The 12932-nt window shown below is 42.8% G+C and overlaps 1 protein-coding gene across 5 annotated transcripts in view; it reads right to left on the bottom strand.

Moving 5' to 3' along the window:
* Positions 1–10243, bottom strand: part of pax5 (paired box 5) — a 56444-nt gene extending 46201 nt beyond the window's left edge. For 3 of the 5 annotated variants that reach the window (XM_041965790.1, XM_041965792.1, XM_041965794.1), the window contains exon 1: positions 9897–10243. In XM_041965790.1, coding sequence (XP_041821724.1) covers positions 9897–9942 — 46 coding nt within the window. In that variant the 5' untranslated portion in view covers positions 9943–10243. Of the gene's footprint in view, positions 1–3086; positions 3130–9896 lie in introns of those variants that run through there. The other 2 variants (XM_041965791.1, XM_041965793.1) reach the window with 1 other exon arrangement.
* Between the last annotated feature and the right edge of the window lie 2689 nt (positions 10244–12932).

Genomic DNA, 12932 nt, shown 5'->3' with positions numbered 1-12932 from the left:
GGAAAGTTGCCCGCGAGAATACAGATGAAGCAAATTTCCTTCAGCAAACAGTGAATAGATCTGTGAGATGTGCCAGGCAGGCGTTTTGGACGTGTTGTGTTATTTTTCTCATGAAAGGTGGAATAATTAATACTTTGTCGGGCAGTGTGACTCAGGGGATCTTATTAATAAACGGTTAGGTTTATAAATTGTAATCTTATAGCCAAAGAAGTCTGTTTCCTACAGATTCCCATAAGAAAAAGTGTGATTTGATTTTTTTTTTAAAGAAATGCCTGTCATCGTAAAACGCTAAAATCTTCAACCTTTAATTGCTGTTTCTTTATTTTCGCGGACAGAGGTCGGGATAACGTTTATTTCAAATAACATTCTAGTATTTTCATGTAGAAAAGGTCTTTTTTTGTAGCTGTTTCTGCTTTTTATGTATTTTTGCCGTTTTCCTTTTTCTTTCGCCTAACTCACGAGTCGATCACCAAAGGTAGGCCACAGCCTCGCCTACTTAATATTCAGCATGCCACCATTTCCATTACAATACGTGATTATGAAATTCAGCTCATTATCATCACAATTACCTGGTATGGATTTTTAAAACATCACGACTATATGCTGCTGCTGCGGATGGTGCCAAACCCGCTCCAAAGTTGGCCAAGTTAAAACCAAAGTGGTCAAGATGTTTCAGGAATTAATGAAAATCTTAACTTTTTATTCTGTTGTCAACATCGAGGACTGTTAGGCCTAAAAACGAAAGAGATGTTCAGTTCAGTGAGTTACTTTTTAGGTGACAACGGTCAAATTTCTTACTGAAAAATAGCACGCACACACACACACACACACACACACACACACAGTGACACACACTAGCACACTCAAAGTGCCTAACCTTTGTATTGTAATTAACTTGGCAATCAGTATCATAAGTCCCCAACAGACACATGCGACATAGAGTCCAAGCCTTGTGGACTTTAAGCTATTTCAACATGATTTTAAGTGTTGCTCACACACATCGCACAATCACATCCACACACGCGCGCGCGCGCACACACACACACACCGAGGTGCAGAGCGCACATGCACGCTTGCCCAGCAACATTTCCACGCGTCACAGTCGATTCATCCCATCCTCTCTCTCTCTCTCTCTCTCTCTCTCTCTCTCTCTCCCTCTCTCTCTCTCTCTTTCTCTCTCTCTCTACCTTTGACATTTTTTAGGTGTAATCGTTTTAAAGCGTCTCCGGGCTTTGACATATATAACTTTAGCTCCGCTGTTACCTTCACCGCGGATCATTGGCTTTGGTGAAACGGCAGGGAAGAGGAAACTTGATTCGTTCTCGTTTTCTTTTTGCGTGCGTGCGTGCATGTGTGTGTGTGTGTGTGTATGTGTGTGTGTGTGTGTGTGTGTGTGTGTGTGTGTGTGCAGCTTTTTTTAATCCTGCAGGATAACGCACCGTGGGAACCTCTGTCAGTCACATAACACGGGCCCTCTGCGGGACTAAACTGCAATAAAGTATATAATGCATAATCTATTACACGCCGAAATGCCTTTAGGACGCTTTATTCATGTTTTGCGGGGAAAATAGAGGAGAAATACGCGCAGAGCCACCGAATACTGCTCTCTATTAAAATCATTAAAAATAAAATCTATTCGTTAAGCCTGTTGAAAGTACAGGCAAAGTTCTTAATTTAATTATTTCATATCGTTTGGGTCTCCATCACAGCCAATCTTTGGAGCTGATTGTAACAGAAAAATATAGTATTAGTTTCATTAATTGAAAGTAGGGATTTAGTTTGCTGGGCTACAGAGCCTATTGTTTTTTTTTTTATTTTCCTTCAAAGCTCGGTGGGTCTTTTTTGTGCTCAAAGACTAAAAGAATATGAAAAAATTGAAGACTTGTTCTGTTTGTTATTACTGATATTAACACGTGTAAAATGAATCCCATGTGGAAGGAGGGGACTAGTTTTGGGGACGCAAAGCGGACTGAAAAAACAAAGCAGGGCCCGCCATGTCACGACTGAGTGAACAAGTTGCGTCCCCCCATTCATGTAGCGTGTCCCCAAGCACCTTGCACTGCTGAAGTGTCCTTGGGCAAGACACTGCTGCCTGCTGTGAGGCCGAACCTGTGCGACCTGCTGGGCAGCGAAAGGAGAATTTCCCTGCGGGGGGTCAGCAGCGTCTCACCTTGTTGTTATTCTGAGACCAGCGCAGATCTGCGCTGCACCTGTGAGTGCAGTGTGTGTCTGTCTAACCTGGTTATGTGCAGAAAACGCTGTGACTGTCTGTGGATCAAGTTCAGCTTTTAGTCATGCTTTGTTACTCCCCTCCCCGACCCTTGCACCTCCTCTCCCCTTCAACAACCCCAACAAATACAACAAAATGTGGGCCTGCATTGCCCGGATTACAATGCAATCCACAATTTAAAAAATACACTTAACCTCCACCTCTCGTGCCCAATTTAGCCAATGCACACCTGTTATATATTATACAACAAGAGACGAGACATTTAAAAAATCCATTGGAAGGGTGAATAGCAAATTCACCAACGGGGAAGATAAAACTGCAATAAAATAATTTGGGCCTAAACTTTTGCATATATCCAGATTTCAAACACTGCAAAAAATATCCATCTCCTGAGAAGTCATTAAGTGGAAAATTTAGCTATTTATTTATTTATTTATTTTAAGTAAAAATATGTGCTTGCATTGGAAGAGATAATTCACTTGCACAACAAATTTGGAAAGTTTCCCTCAGATTGTTTCGATATATTTTAAATATCTTAAATAAAGGCAAATTAGTTCAGTATCAAAACGTTATTTGCAAAAAGCTCGTTTCCGTTAACGAAGTGCACTTATCATTTCAGCAATGCAGGTGCCGTGTCATCACGAAAATAGATAATAGATAATAAATAATAATAATAATAATAATAGACTTGGACACACTAAGGGTGGGTTTTTCAGTGTGCGGTGCAGTTGGAAATGATGCTACTCCTGCTGCTCTTATTGTTGCATGTGCACGCAGTGTTGGCAGTGTGGGGGTTGTGTCAGTTCAGGCAGATGGGATCATGCAGATGGAGAAAAATATAAACGTGTAAACTTACTGTGCATTGCAGCAAACGGGTCGTGCTTACAGTGAATCTCCATCGGTACGTAGGGCTGGAGGGCCCAGAGACGACGTGAGGGCTATTAAAAATGCCACCGGACGCCCCGCTTCAGTTCAGGCCACTTTACTGACAGACTGTGACCTCCAATTAATGGAAAAGGGTACCAGATCCCTTTAAAGACAGGAGGAGTTTTCTTCTTAATATAATTCAAAAACTGTATTTTTTTTTTCAACTTGGCTGACAATGTGACACAAGTTGTACTTCGAATCGAACTAAAAAATATATAGTAAAAAATTGTAAATGGGAGGTTTTCGGGTGGAAAGGGGGAAAGAAATGGCGTCAAAAATATGAATCAGAGACGGGCTCCCTCCTCATGGGGACGGGACACCACACCGGATCTGTTCTGGCGTCTCCAAAACCAGAGGAGGGGAGCGACAGCAGCGGTGCTCATTCCTTCAGCTGCTCGTCTTCAACGAGTCGCCTCAGTCCAAAACGCACTGAAACTTTTGCAAAATAAAAAGATGGAGGGCAAACAAAGTAACCTCCCCTTTCTCTCCTTCTCGGTCCGCTGGCCGTGACCCCTGAACTGCGACTTCACCGACGGGGAGCTGAACTTTCTCCTTTCAGTCTGTTGAAATCTTTCAAAATAAAAACATAAAGAACAAAAGCAAAACCCCAGTACGAAAAATAAAAAATACTCTTTACAGATCCACGGTTATTTTGTTCTTCCAGGCTATTTCTTCTTGTCAGAAATCGTCCTCGGCAGTTGCTTTCACATTAACACTTGATAATCTCCCATCAATAAAGCGAGTGAGAGCGGATGAGCGCTCACATCTTGAAGTCTCATATCCACCGTGCAAAAAACAAGGGCAGAAAATTAGACAGCAGGAAAATAAAAAAAACAGCTCTCTGGTTTGAGTAAAAGCTGCTGAGGATGATGTGAGAGTTGTTATCCTGTTTGTATGGGCGAAAGGCTCTTGGTCACTCTGTCTTCTTCCCCCCGCTGCCTTGACCAGGACTCACTGCACAAGCGTCACTACTGGACTCCCGGTGTATGTGTGAGTTTGGAGACGCGTCTTCGCGTTGGAAAATGAAAACAGTCCTGCCCAAATTCAAAAGGTAGTTTTCTCCTGCGCTCGCGCCAGAAAATGGCAAAAGATTGTGATGTAAATATGTACATAAACAGGCTTCTTTAACTACAGAGCGGAAAGCTGCCTGCGCCCAGCGTCCACGGTGGCGCACGCCGCGTTTCAGGACCTGCTCTCGTGCGGACAGCGCCCGCGCTCCCAACCCCCTGGAACCCTAACCCACACGCGCCGGCCAGCTGCCCGTCACTCACAGCGGATCCGGCCAATCGCAACGCGAGCGCTGCCTCCGCGTCGCCGCCAACCCCAGATAGAATCGGGCGGGGGAGCGCGTTGATTGGCCCGTGCGAATCCCGTGGGCCAATGACGCCCCGCATGCATTGTCCGTCCACCAATGAGGAGGCCCGGTAAAGCGACGCAGGGCTCCGGGAGTAGATGATCGTATGTTTAATTTCAATTAACGAAGTAAAAAACTTAATGCCTTTATACCCATTTGCGCTCAATTTATTCATGTCAATATTAAATGGCTAATTAACTGAGTATTACTAAAAATGAGGCTTAGTTGCAGCAAGGCTTTATGAATGAGGGAATGCTCAGGAACTCAGCAATTGTCCATATTTGAGGGAAAACAACAGGTAAAAAAAAGAACACATAACCGGAAAAAGGGGCAGATTTCACAGGCCCACAGCATTTCAGGGAAACACGTCTAGGTTAATATTTCCCTCAAAGATCATCTTTGTAGGCCTACAGGAGTGAGAGCTGTCAAGTGTTATGAAAACAGTTGGCTCTGCATAAATTCCCTAATTCAACACAGTGTTATAAATCTTTAGCTCGGGGAGAATTGAGAGGAAACATATGAAACATGCATTCCCATTCATTACCTAATTGATTGCGACTCCAAACGGATGTTTTTTTGTTGATGTTTTGTTTTTTAATGAAATGCAATTGGCGAACTCCGCATTTACACTCCAACCTGGAAGAGAGAGGGATTCATTACATGTTCGTCCCACCTGATTTGAGGGGCATATCTAAGCCTCGCCCCTGTAATATTAACCACACAAATAGCCTAAAGCATGAGCCAAATTAAAAAGTGTTATTTCCCTTCTTCCTGTTTCTAGACATTTAATCATTTCAGCTCCACTGTGTTTACACTGCACGCATAACCCTTAGATTGGACACATTCACAGCTGTGCAGAGATACATAATCATGTGATTCTTACAACAGTATCGATAAAGATTCGACCTATAAAATTATTTAGGAAGCTAGTAATTACAGTGATACCCCAATGAACAACAATAACAACAAAAACAACAATCTTTACCTTATTCTTTCGAGTTTTCAGGTTTATCCTCTAAAGACATACAGGCTTGATGTACCTCAAGGCAATGAATCTGATCCTGAAAAGGTCAATGTATGATATTATTGAGTTTATTTAATTTCTTATTTTTGATTTCTTGCTATGAATTATTGGCTTCTAGCTTCCTGTCAAGACTTGCGCTCCTACACCTCATCCCCCCCAGACAAGTACACCGGAGTGCGCTCACACACTCAGGTTGACATCACTAAAACAAACAGATTTCTTCTCATTTCAGTCGTTATTTTGTGTCTAGATTCATGTCACAAGGTGGAAGCTTCGGGGGTTTTCTTTGGGTTTTGCTCTCTGTCGGAGACCTCCTTTGGTGGGGCTGTTTACAGGATGAACCACAAGGGGGCGTTCAACCTTGGGCAACATGCCCGTACGCGCACGCGCGTGCACACAGATACACACAAGACAAGACCTACAGGAACTTTACTATCAACACACTTGAACTTCAGCAGTCCTATGTGGGACTAAAGTGAGCCAAAATGTATCCAGGCCTACATGGAAGCATGTTAATACACAGTATGGGATCCCTGTGATTTTGTCTTTTAAATAACCTACTCTATGCTCAACACTAAATATGGTTTCACGAATCTTCATTGATTCCACGTCCCTGCTCTTTAATCCACTGACAGTAAACTACACCCTGAAACATTCACACTAATCCTCATTCATATTTCACATCTCTTTACTGAGTATTCATGAATTAGGGGCCTCTTACAAATCTGACAGGCAGCATCACATTGATTTTTGTTTTTGTTTTTTTGTTTTTTTTTGTGAAAAAAAACAAAGAAGACAAAAAACAAACGGACCAGCATACAGCTAAGAAATTGAAAGCTGGACATTTAGACTTGGATCATGCACCAAAGACCTGGGCCTGCAATTTAGGCCACATATGAAGGAAATGAGCAAAAGGAGCCGGATTTAGACAATGGCAATGACTGTAGGAAACACTGCTGAGAGAAAACACTATGTAAAGAGTGGAAGTCTGTCTGTTTTTCTATGCATGTTGCAAATGAGAGATTCTTGCATTTGCAACGTCTGTTTTTCTGCATTTCTCTCCTTTTCCAGATAAATAAAAAAATAAATGTTGTTTGCATTGACAGAGTCGAGTGTTTGGCTCTTGAGGTCTCCAAACAAGGACTCCAAAGGAAAAAGCATAACGAAATGATTTTTGATGCATTTTTGTCTTGGTTTGTTTTCATTGTTCTCGTTCTCCTTCTGCACCCACAGCCACTTTTTATTTATTGAGATATAGACACGAGCGCTTTTCTCCCCTCAGAAGCAAATTGCAGCCGTCGCCCTTGTCTCTCCGATTTGCAAATTAAATACATAAGCAATTAAAAAATCCAAACACAATCAATCATGTATACAAATTGTTGTTGCTTTAGGGTTGAAAATTTGGAGAAAACTTCCATCAGGGTAGGACGACTTTAATCCGGGGGTCCAAATCCATTACCATATTTCATTACCTTGGAAATGGGAGGATGGGAGGGGGGAGGAAGAGGGTGTGTGTACTTTTTAAAAACATTAGTAAGAATGTGGTTGACTTGTGATAATCATTTGGAGGCAAATTGGAGGAAGCGCTGCTGTCTAAGTGTTCCCTCTTTCTTTCCTTCCCTTCCTTTCCCTTCCCTCCATCCACCATGAAAGCTTCGGCTGTTTTGCTTTTTGCGCCCGAGCCTCGAAACGAAAAAGCAATGAAAAATTAATAGCGCATGTTAACTCCACCAGCTCGTTTATTACACGCCCGCTGACTGTAAACATAATGAGAAAGCTCCCGTATCTCTTCTTAAGTTTTCATTTGCTTATAAAATATAAAAGTCATAACTAATAAATAAAATATATGGAGTGGAGAGTGAACCGTCTTGGACTTCCCGAGGTGGAACTCGCCTGCGTACCGAGCAGGTACATCGCGCTCACTGCTTTCTGCCGCTCGCAGGCCTGATCAAATGAACCTATTTGTAATCGTTTGGCTCGATGATAATGCCAGTAAAGACCAGTCTGTCATCCGTCAGATGGAGGTCCCGCTGGCCATAACATCCAGACCCTGTTCAGGGTTATGATGGAGCACTTGAGGTCAAAACGAAAGTAGGCTATGCCATGTGAGGTCATCTCTCTCTTTCTCTCCCCCCTCCCCTCTCACTCTCCTCGCTCGCCCACCTCTCCATATCGCACCTTTTTCTCTTGGTTTCCGCAGCATCACAATGACTTCACACAGACTCTAATGTCTGTTCAGTAAATGTTTTCTCAACGACTTTTAAGTGGAGAATCAAATATTCTTTACGAAAAAATAATCAAATCTGAAAATCAAACCTAAATAGTGAGGAAGTCTGATGCCAGGGTTTCATACCGTTTGGTCATTAAACTACAGGATTGACTTACATACATAAAACGGATTAGTTGATTGTGACATAGTATGTGTGGACCCAAGCTGGAACCTGAACTGAGTCTCTCAGTGACTTTAGAGTCAGGGAATCCACTTTCGCCCATGTGGGCTTTTTATTGTCACAATGAAGAGGGGAAAGATGCCACATTTTGTGAAAGGCGCGTGTTAAAATAGATCACCGATAAGTAATCTGCGCCTCATTTTTCTCATAGTGAAATAATAATTTAACGTCAGACCCACTACCCCACTCGTCGCCAGACAGTGGCTGAAATGGCGGCCCCGCTTATTGGAAAGAACCGGCCTGCGCATTTTTACGCACGGCCAACCTGCAGGGCGGGAAGAGAGGGGGTCTCATTAGATCCGTGTTCATTCTCACAGCATCTCTTTTGTACCCCAAGCACGTATTTTAAAGTGAGAGGAAATGGAGAGGCTGTAGGTACAGGCCCTGGGCCCTAAAGACTTTGCACGCCAACAGGGGAGGGCCTCCTTTAAACTCTGATTTCCTCAGTGGTTAAAAGGTTATTATCCAATTGCTACAAATCCCACCGCTTTCACCGGTTATCGGGGGTAAGGCCCACCCCACAAAAGACTGCAAAGGGGGCATTATTTGTCTTACAAACCAAGGCATTCTTTGATGACAAATTTCCAAAGAAGGCCGGGCATAATGCTGATGATGATGATGTATTTCTATACGAGATAACATGTGCGTCCTTGTTGTGAAGATGAAGATGAAAAAATAACACTAAATGCTGTCTGCACCCCGATAAAACATCTTCCACAACTGTCTTAAACAGCTACTATGCATGCACGACCATTTTCTTTGTAGCAGACAACCGCGGACATCACTAAAGCAGATTTCCGCTTTTCTGGAGAAAAGCATATCCACGAAGCACAGTGTCCTTTCAGAGAGGATCACCTGCCCACCGTTTCTTAATGACAAACGACGTTTTATCAATGCAGAAGCAGCGGGCAGCAATATGAAATGATGTGATATCCATTGGGTGCCATAACAAGGTCGATGGCCTGATCCACTGCTGTACCAGACCCCGCTGTTTTATGAATAGGCCTATAGGAGATGAACCTGTTGAATAAAGTGATGGAGACACGCAGTGAAGAGTCAAGCCCAGACTCCTTCAGAGTTACTTCAGACTGAACTGACCTGCAACTTCTGGTCCACAAAGCACAAGAAACTGGGAGATGTCATTGCTTGTCACCTCGCATAGCCACAACCCTCATAACATATTTAAGAAAAAGTTGATTGAGCCACAATTAACGCTATATGAAAACATTTGTGCGTGCGTAATTGTGTATCCCTGCATTCCTGTGCCACAAAAACGTAAACTCCACCTCAATCCTACACGAATCGAGCCCAGCGCTTTTTCATTATAAGGACCAATCAAGGTATATCGGAACCAACCGGACCAACACGTGGGCGCAGAACGTGGTACCAACCCAAACCAACAACTTCAGTTACTTTACATACAATGGCAAAATATATGTATATATAAATGACAAAACGAAACCATTCCTGACAGCAAAACCAGATTTTAAAAGAACAAAAATCTCTTAAACAGCAACAAGTTGAGTACTAGTACCACAGCACAAGCTAGTCATCCTAGCTTCAAAAGTTTTATTACTGACTCACAAAAGTCCGAAATTTAAATATAAATCGTTTCGATTCGTGTATGGGCAACTAAAAAGAAGTTCCAGGTTCCAGCTTTTTCTATTTTTCGTCATACAGGACTACTTCAGAAAACTTTGTAATACTTAATAACTCAGGGCACCATACAAAAGTTTTGAAAATAAGCAGCATTTCTGATAGCATTTCCACAAATAACTTCCACAACTTCTATTTAAAAGTTTCGCATAAGAAACAATAATTAGACATGGTCAGAAATCTGTTTCACTGGTTCAAAAGATAAGTTCAACTCTTCGTAGAAGTGAAATTAAGCTTGTGCCGGTGCGACCCTACCTGCTCTCCCCGGCCGCAGCGCAGGACTCTTGGGCCCCTGGTCCATGTTAGCCGGTTAGAACAGGGGGAGGCGATGAAGGGAGAAAAAAAGGAAAAGAACAAAAACTTTTTCCAGTGTCCCCCTCTCCCTCTTTTCCCCTCTCTCTCTCTCCCACTCCTCCCTCACTCTCTGCCACGGCTCTCTCTCTCTCTCTTTCTTTTTTTCTTTCGTCCTACAGTACTTTTGGGGCGAGTTGTAGGTTAAAATAATTCGACCCTTCCGCTCCCTATTGCACTCCCTGCAAGTGCTCAGTCAGCTGCAACTAAACGCTTTAGGTGGAAAAAAGGCTTCGGGGGGAAGCGTGAAATGATCACGCCGACTAAAAGAGCCGCTCTCTCAATGTGCGCTCATGTCCTGTCTTTTTCCTGCACAAGCTTGCACACACACACAAGTGAGATGCGCGTGCGTTAACACGCGCCCGCGGCCACGCAAACAACATACAACCTCCACCCCTCCCCACAGGGCCGCGTCCCCTCACTCGCATCTGTTACCAAGTTCCACTTTACTAAACTTTCCCGCCCCCGCCCCACTCTCCGTTCTCTCCGTCTTCTTTTATGTTAGATTCATTTCCTCTGGGGCGCAGGCAGGTAACATTCTATTATATGCGTAATACCAGCGCAGCTTTTGCGCTTTTGATTAGCTTATAAGCTAGAGAAAGTTGATTCTTAAGTGCATGTATGTCCAGAGTCCTTTCAGCAACGTCCAAAAGACCGTTTGCAAGAGTTTCTCCAAACTTGTCTCCTCCTATTCAGTATACACCTGTTACGCACGGTGCTCTTTACGCATTACGCACGGGCTGAAGCGGCGCGGAGTAGGCGCAGTGCGCAGGACTACAACTTCAGCTTCACCGCTCTGCTGTCGGAGAGCGCAGTCTTCTCCTCCATGCACTGTGTGCAAAGTGTTTGTTACAGAACGGATAGTTCCGGTCCTCGGCTCGGATTGTTAGCACACACGCACACCTGTGAACGCCTAACGTTTAATTTAAATATTAATTTGCCAACTGAAAATTTCCACTCATACTGATACTCGCCGCTTTCTTTAGTTCTCATCGAGAACTTGTTTCTCTGGCGGAACAATGACATTCAAGATTTCCTGAACATGTGTGGTCTCTGGCTCTACCGTTTTATTAAAGCAAACATGCACTGAAGACAGCGTTTCACGGTTCTTGTTTTACTCCACTTTGTCATAACCTACCTGCTCCGTTTAACCCAGGACCTCTTTGGTTTATCATTAGAGGGGCCAAAAAAAAAGAAAAAAGGTAAGGTCAGGTCAGGTGAGCCCCTCAACACAACAAAACAACAAAATCAACAACAAAAAACGCTTTTTCTCGTCGTTCCCTGTTTACACTGTAATGTAGAAAGTATTTAAAAAAACAAACAAAACAAACAAAACAAACCAACACTGGTTGCACACGTAAAACACAAACATTAAAAATGAAATATTGGCACATCCGAGTTTCAGACAAAAGCTTTTAGTGTGTAAACAGCGGAAGTGTCTCTTTGCGGGAGATATTCTAATAGTTAGGCATGAGCGCGTTCAGCTAACGGCATATAGGCTCAAGCCGGAAGTGAAGAGTCTTTTTGCCAGATAATACACCAAAAATAGCTGTGTATTCCTGTTGTGAGACAACAAAATGTTTCACGCCAGGTGAAAATATGTGAAAAGGAAAAGACAAATGAAATGAAATTTACTGCAGAGGCAGAACGGGAGGTGATGAGATGAAGGCCACTTTCCCCTCACCTCGGTCTGCCATATCGTTGTCACTCACGGTTTAAAAAGCTTTAAAGTTTTCACCACAAATTCCTACCGGGCTCGACCGAAAACTGTGAAAGTGCCAAGGGGAGAAAATTATAGTTTAAAATAGATTTTTGAAACAGTTGGTACGTCTTATTATTCGGTGCCAAACTCCTCTTCCTTCCCTTTTGCTTCTGTCCTCCAGACAGCTGCAGGTCTCAGGGTTCACGCGCAGCCCCGAGACAATTGAGTGCGGAACAAAGCACGAGACAGCGACCCATTTTGCTCTGCTTGTCGCCTCGCGCTGCAACACTACGACCCTGACCTTCGGCTCGCGCCTACAACATCAAAACATAAATACTAATGTTTTCATGTGATTGCGGGAAACAAAAAAAAGGAGGTCCAACTCTGACCTTCAGGCGGGGAAACAGACACCCATGAATCAATTACAGGCTGTGAACAGGAGGAAATAATTTACGCTTGAACTTACAGCAGGTGATGATGGTTAGAAGAGAATCAAATAAGTCAATGTCAGCATGAAGTGGGTAAAATGTACAGTAGGTCTGCCCGACTCCACAAACATTGAGACAGTCAATCATTTAAAATCTACTTTATACAAAATACAGTCATATTTATGACTTATGAGCCACTGTTGTCACTTATTAGACTGCTGAAGACATATTGATATAGTTCTACTGCTTCAGACTGATGGAGGTCTGTATAGGCCACAACACGGTTACAGACTTAGATCTTGAATCCCCGGCAGACTTGCCTCATCCTTATCTATTTATAGGCCCAAAAGTTCCATCTGTATGCACGACCATGGCAGCGGATTATTCAGTGCATTTCCTAAACGCGTGAGCTCGAAGAGAAGACTGTACAATTATCTGCTATTGAGCCATTTGAGGAAACCCGGTTATTATATTCTGCATAATTCTATAATTTTTTTTTTTTTTTGGGCGGGGGCGGTTGGTGTGTAATGAGGGACAGGGGGAGTGAGAAGACATCAAAAATTAAATATATATTGTAAAACATTTGACACAATTTGAAGGAAAGGTGACTATTAGACAAAGGGGGTTGTTTTTACATAGAAAACACAATTTCGAAATAAAACAGAGTTGTAATGTTTTTAATAAAATCCATTATTATCATTATTTGAAAGGGCTAAAAATAAATCGATTCTCATGTCGTATTATATAGAAACAAACAAAAGACAAACATGAATTTATACATTAGTCGCCCATTTTTTAGAGAATATAGGC

The sequence above is a fragment of the Chelmon rostratus genome, chromosome 3 (genome assembly GCF_017976325.1).
Source record: "Chelmon rostratus isolate fCheRos1 chromosome 3, fCheRos1.pri, whole genome shotgun sequence".
Lineage (NCBI taxonomy): Eukaryota > Metazoa > Chordata > Actinopteri > Chaetodontiformes > Chaetodontidae > Chelmon > Chelmon rostratus.
Note: the sequence above shows the minus strand (reverse complement) of the source record. Positions and strands in the feature narration are given on the sequence as shown.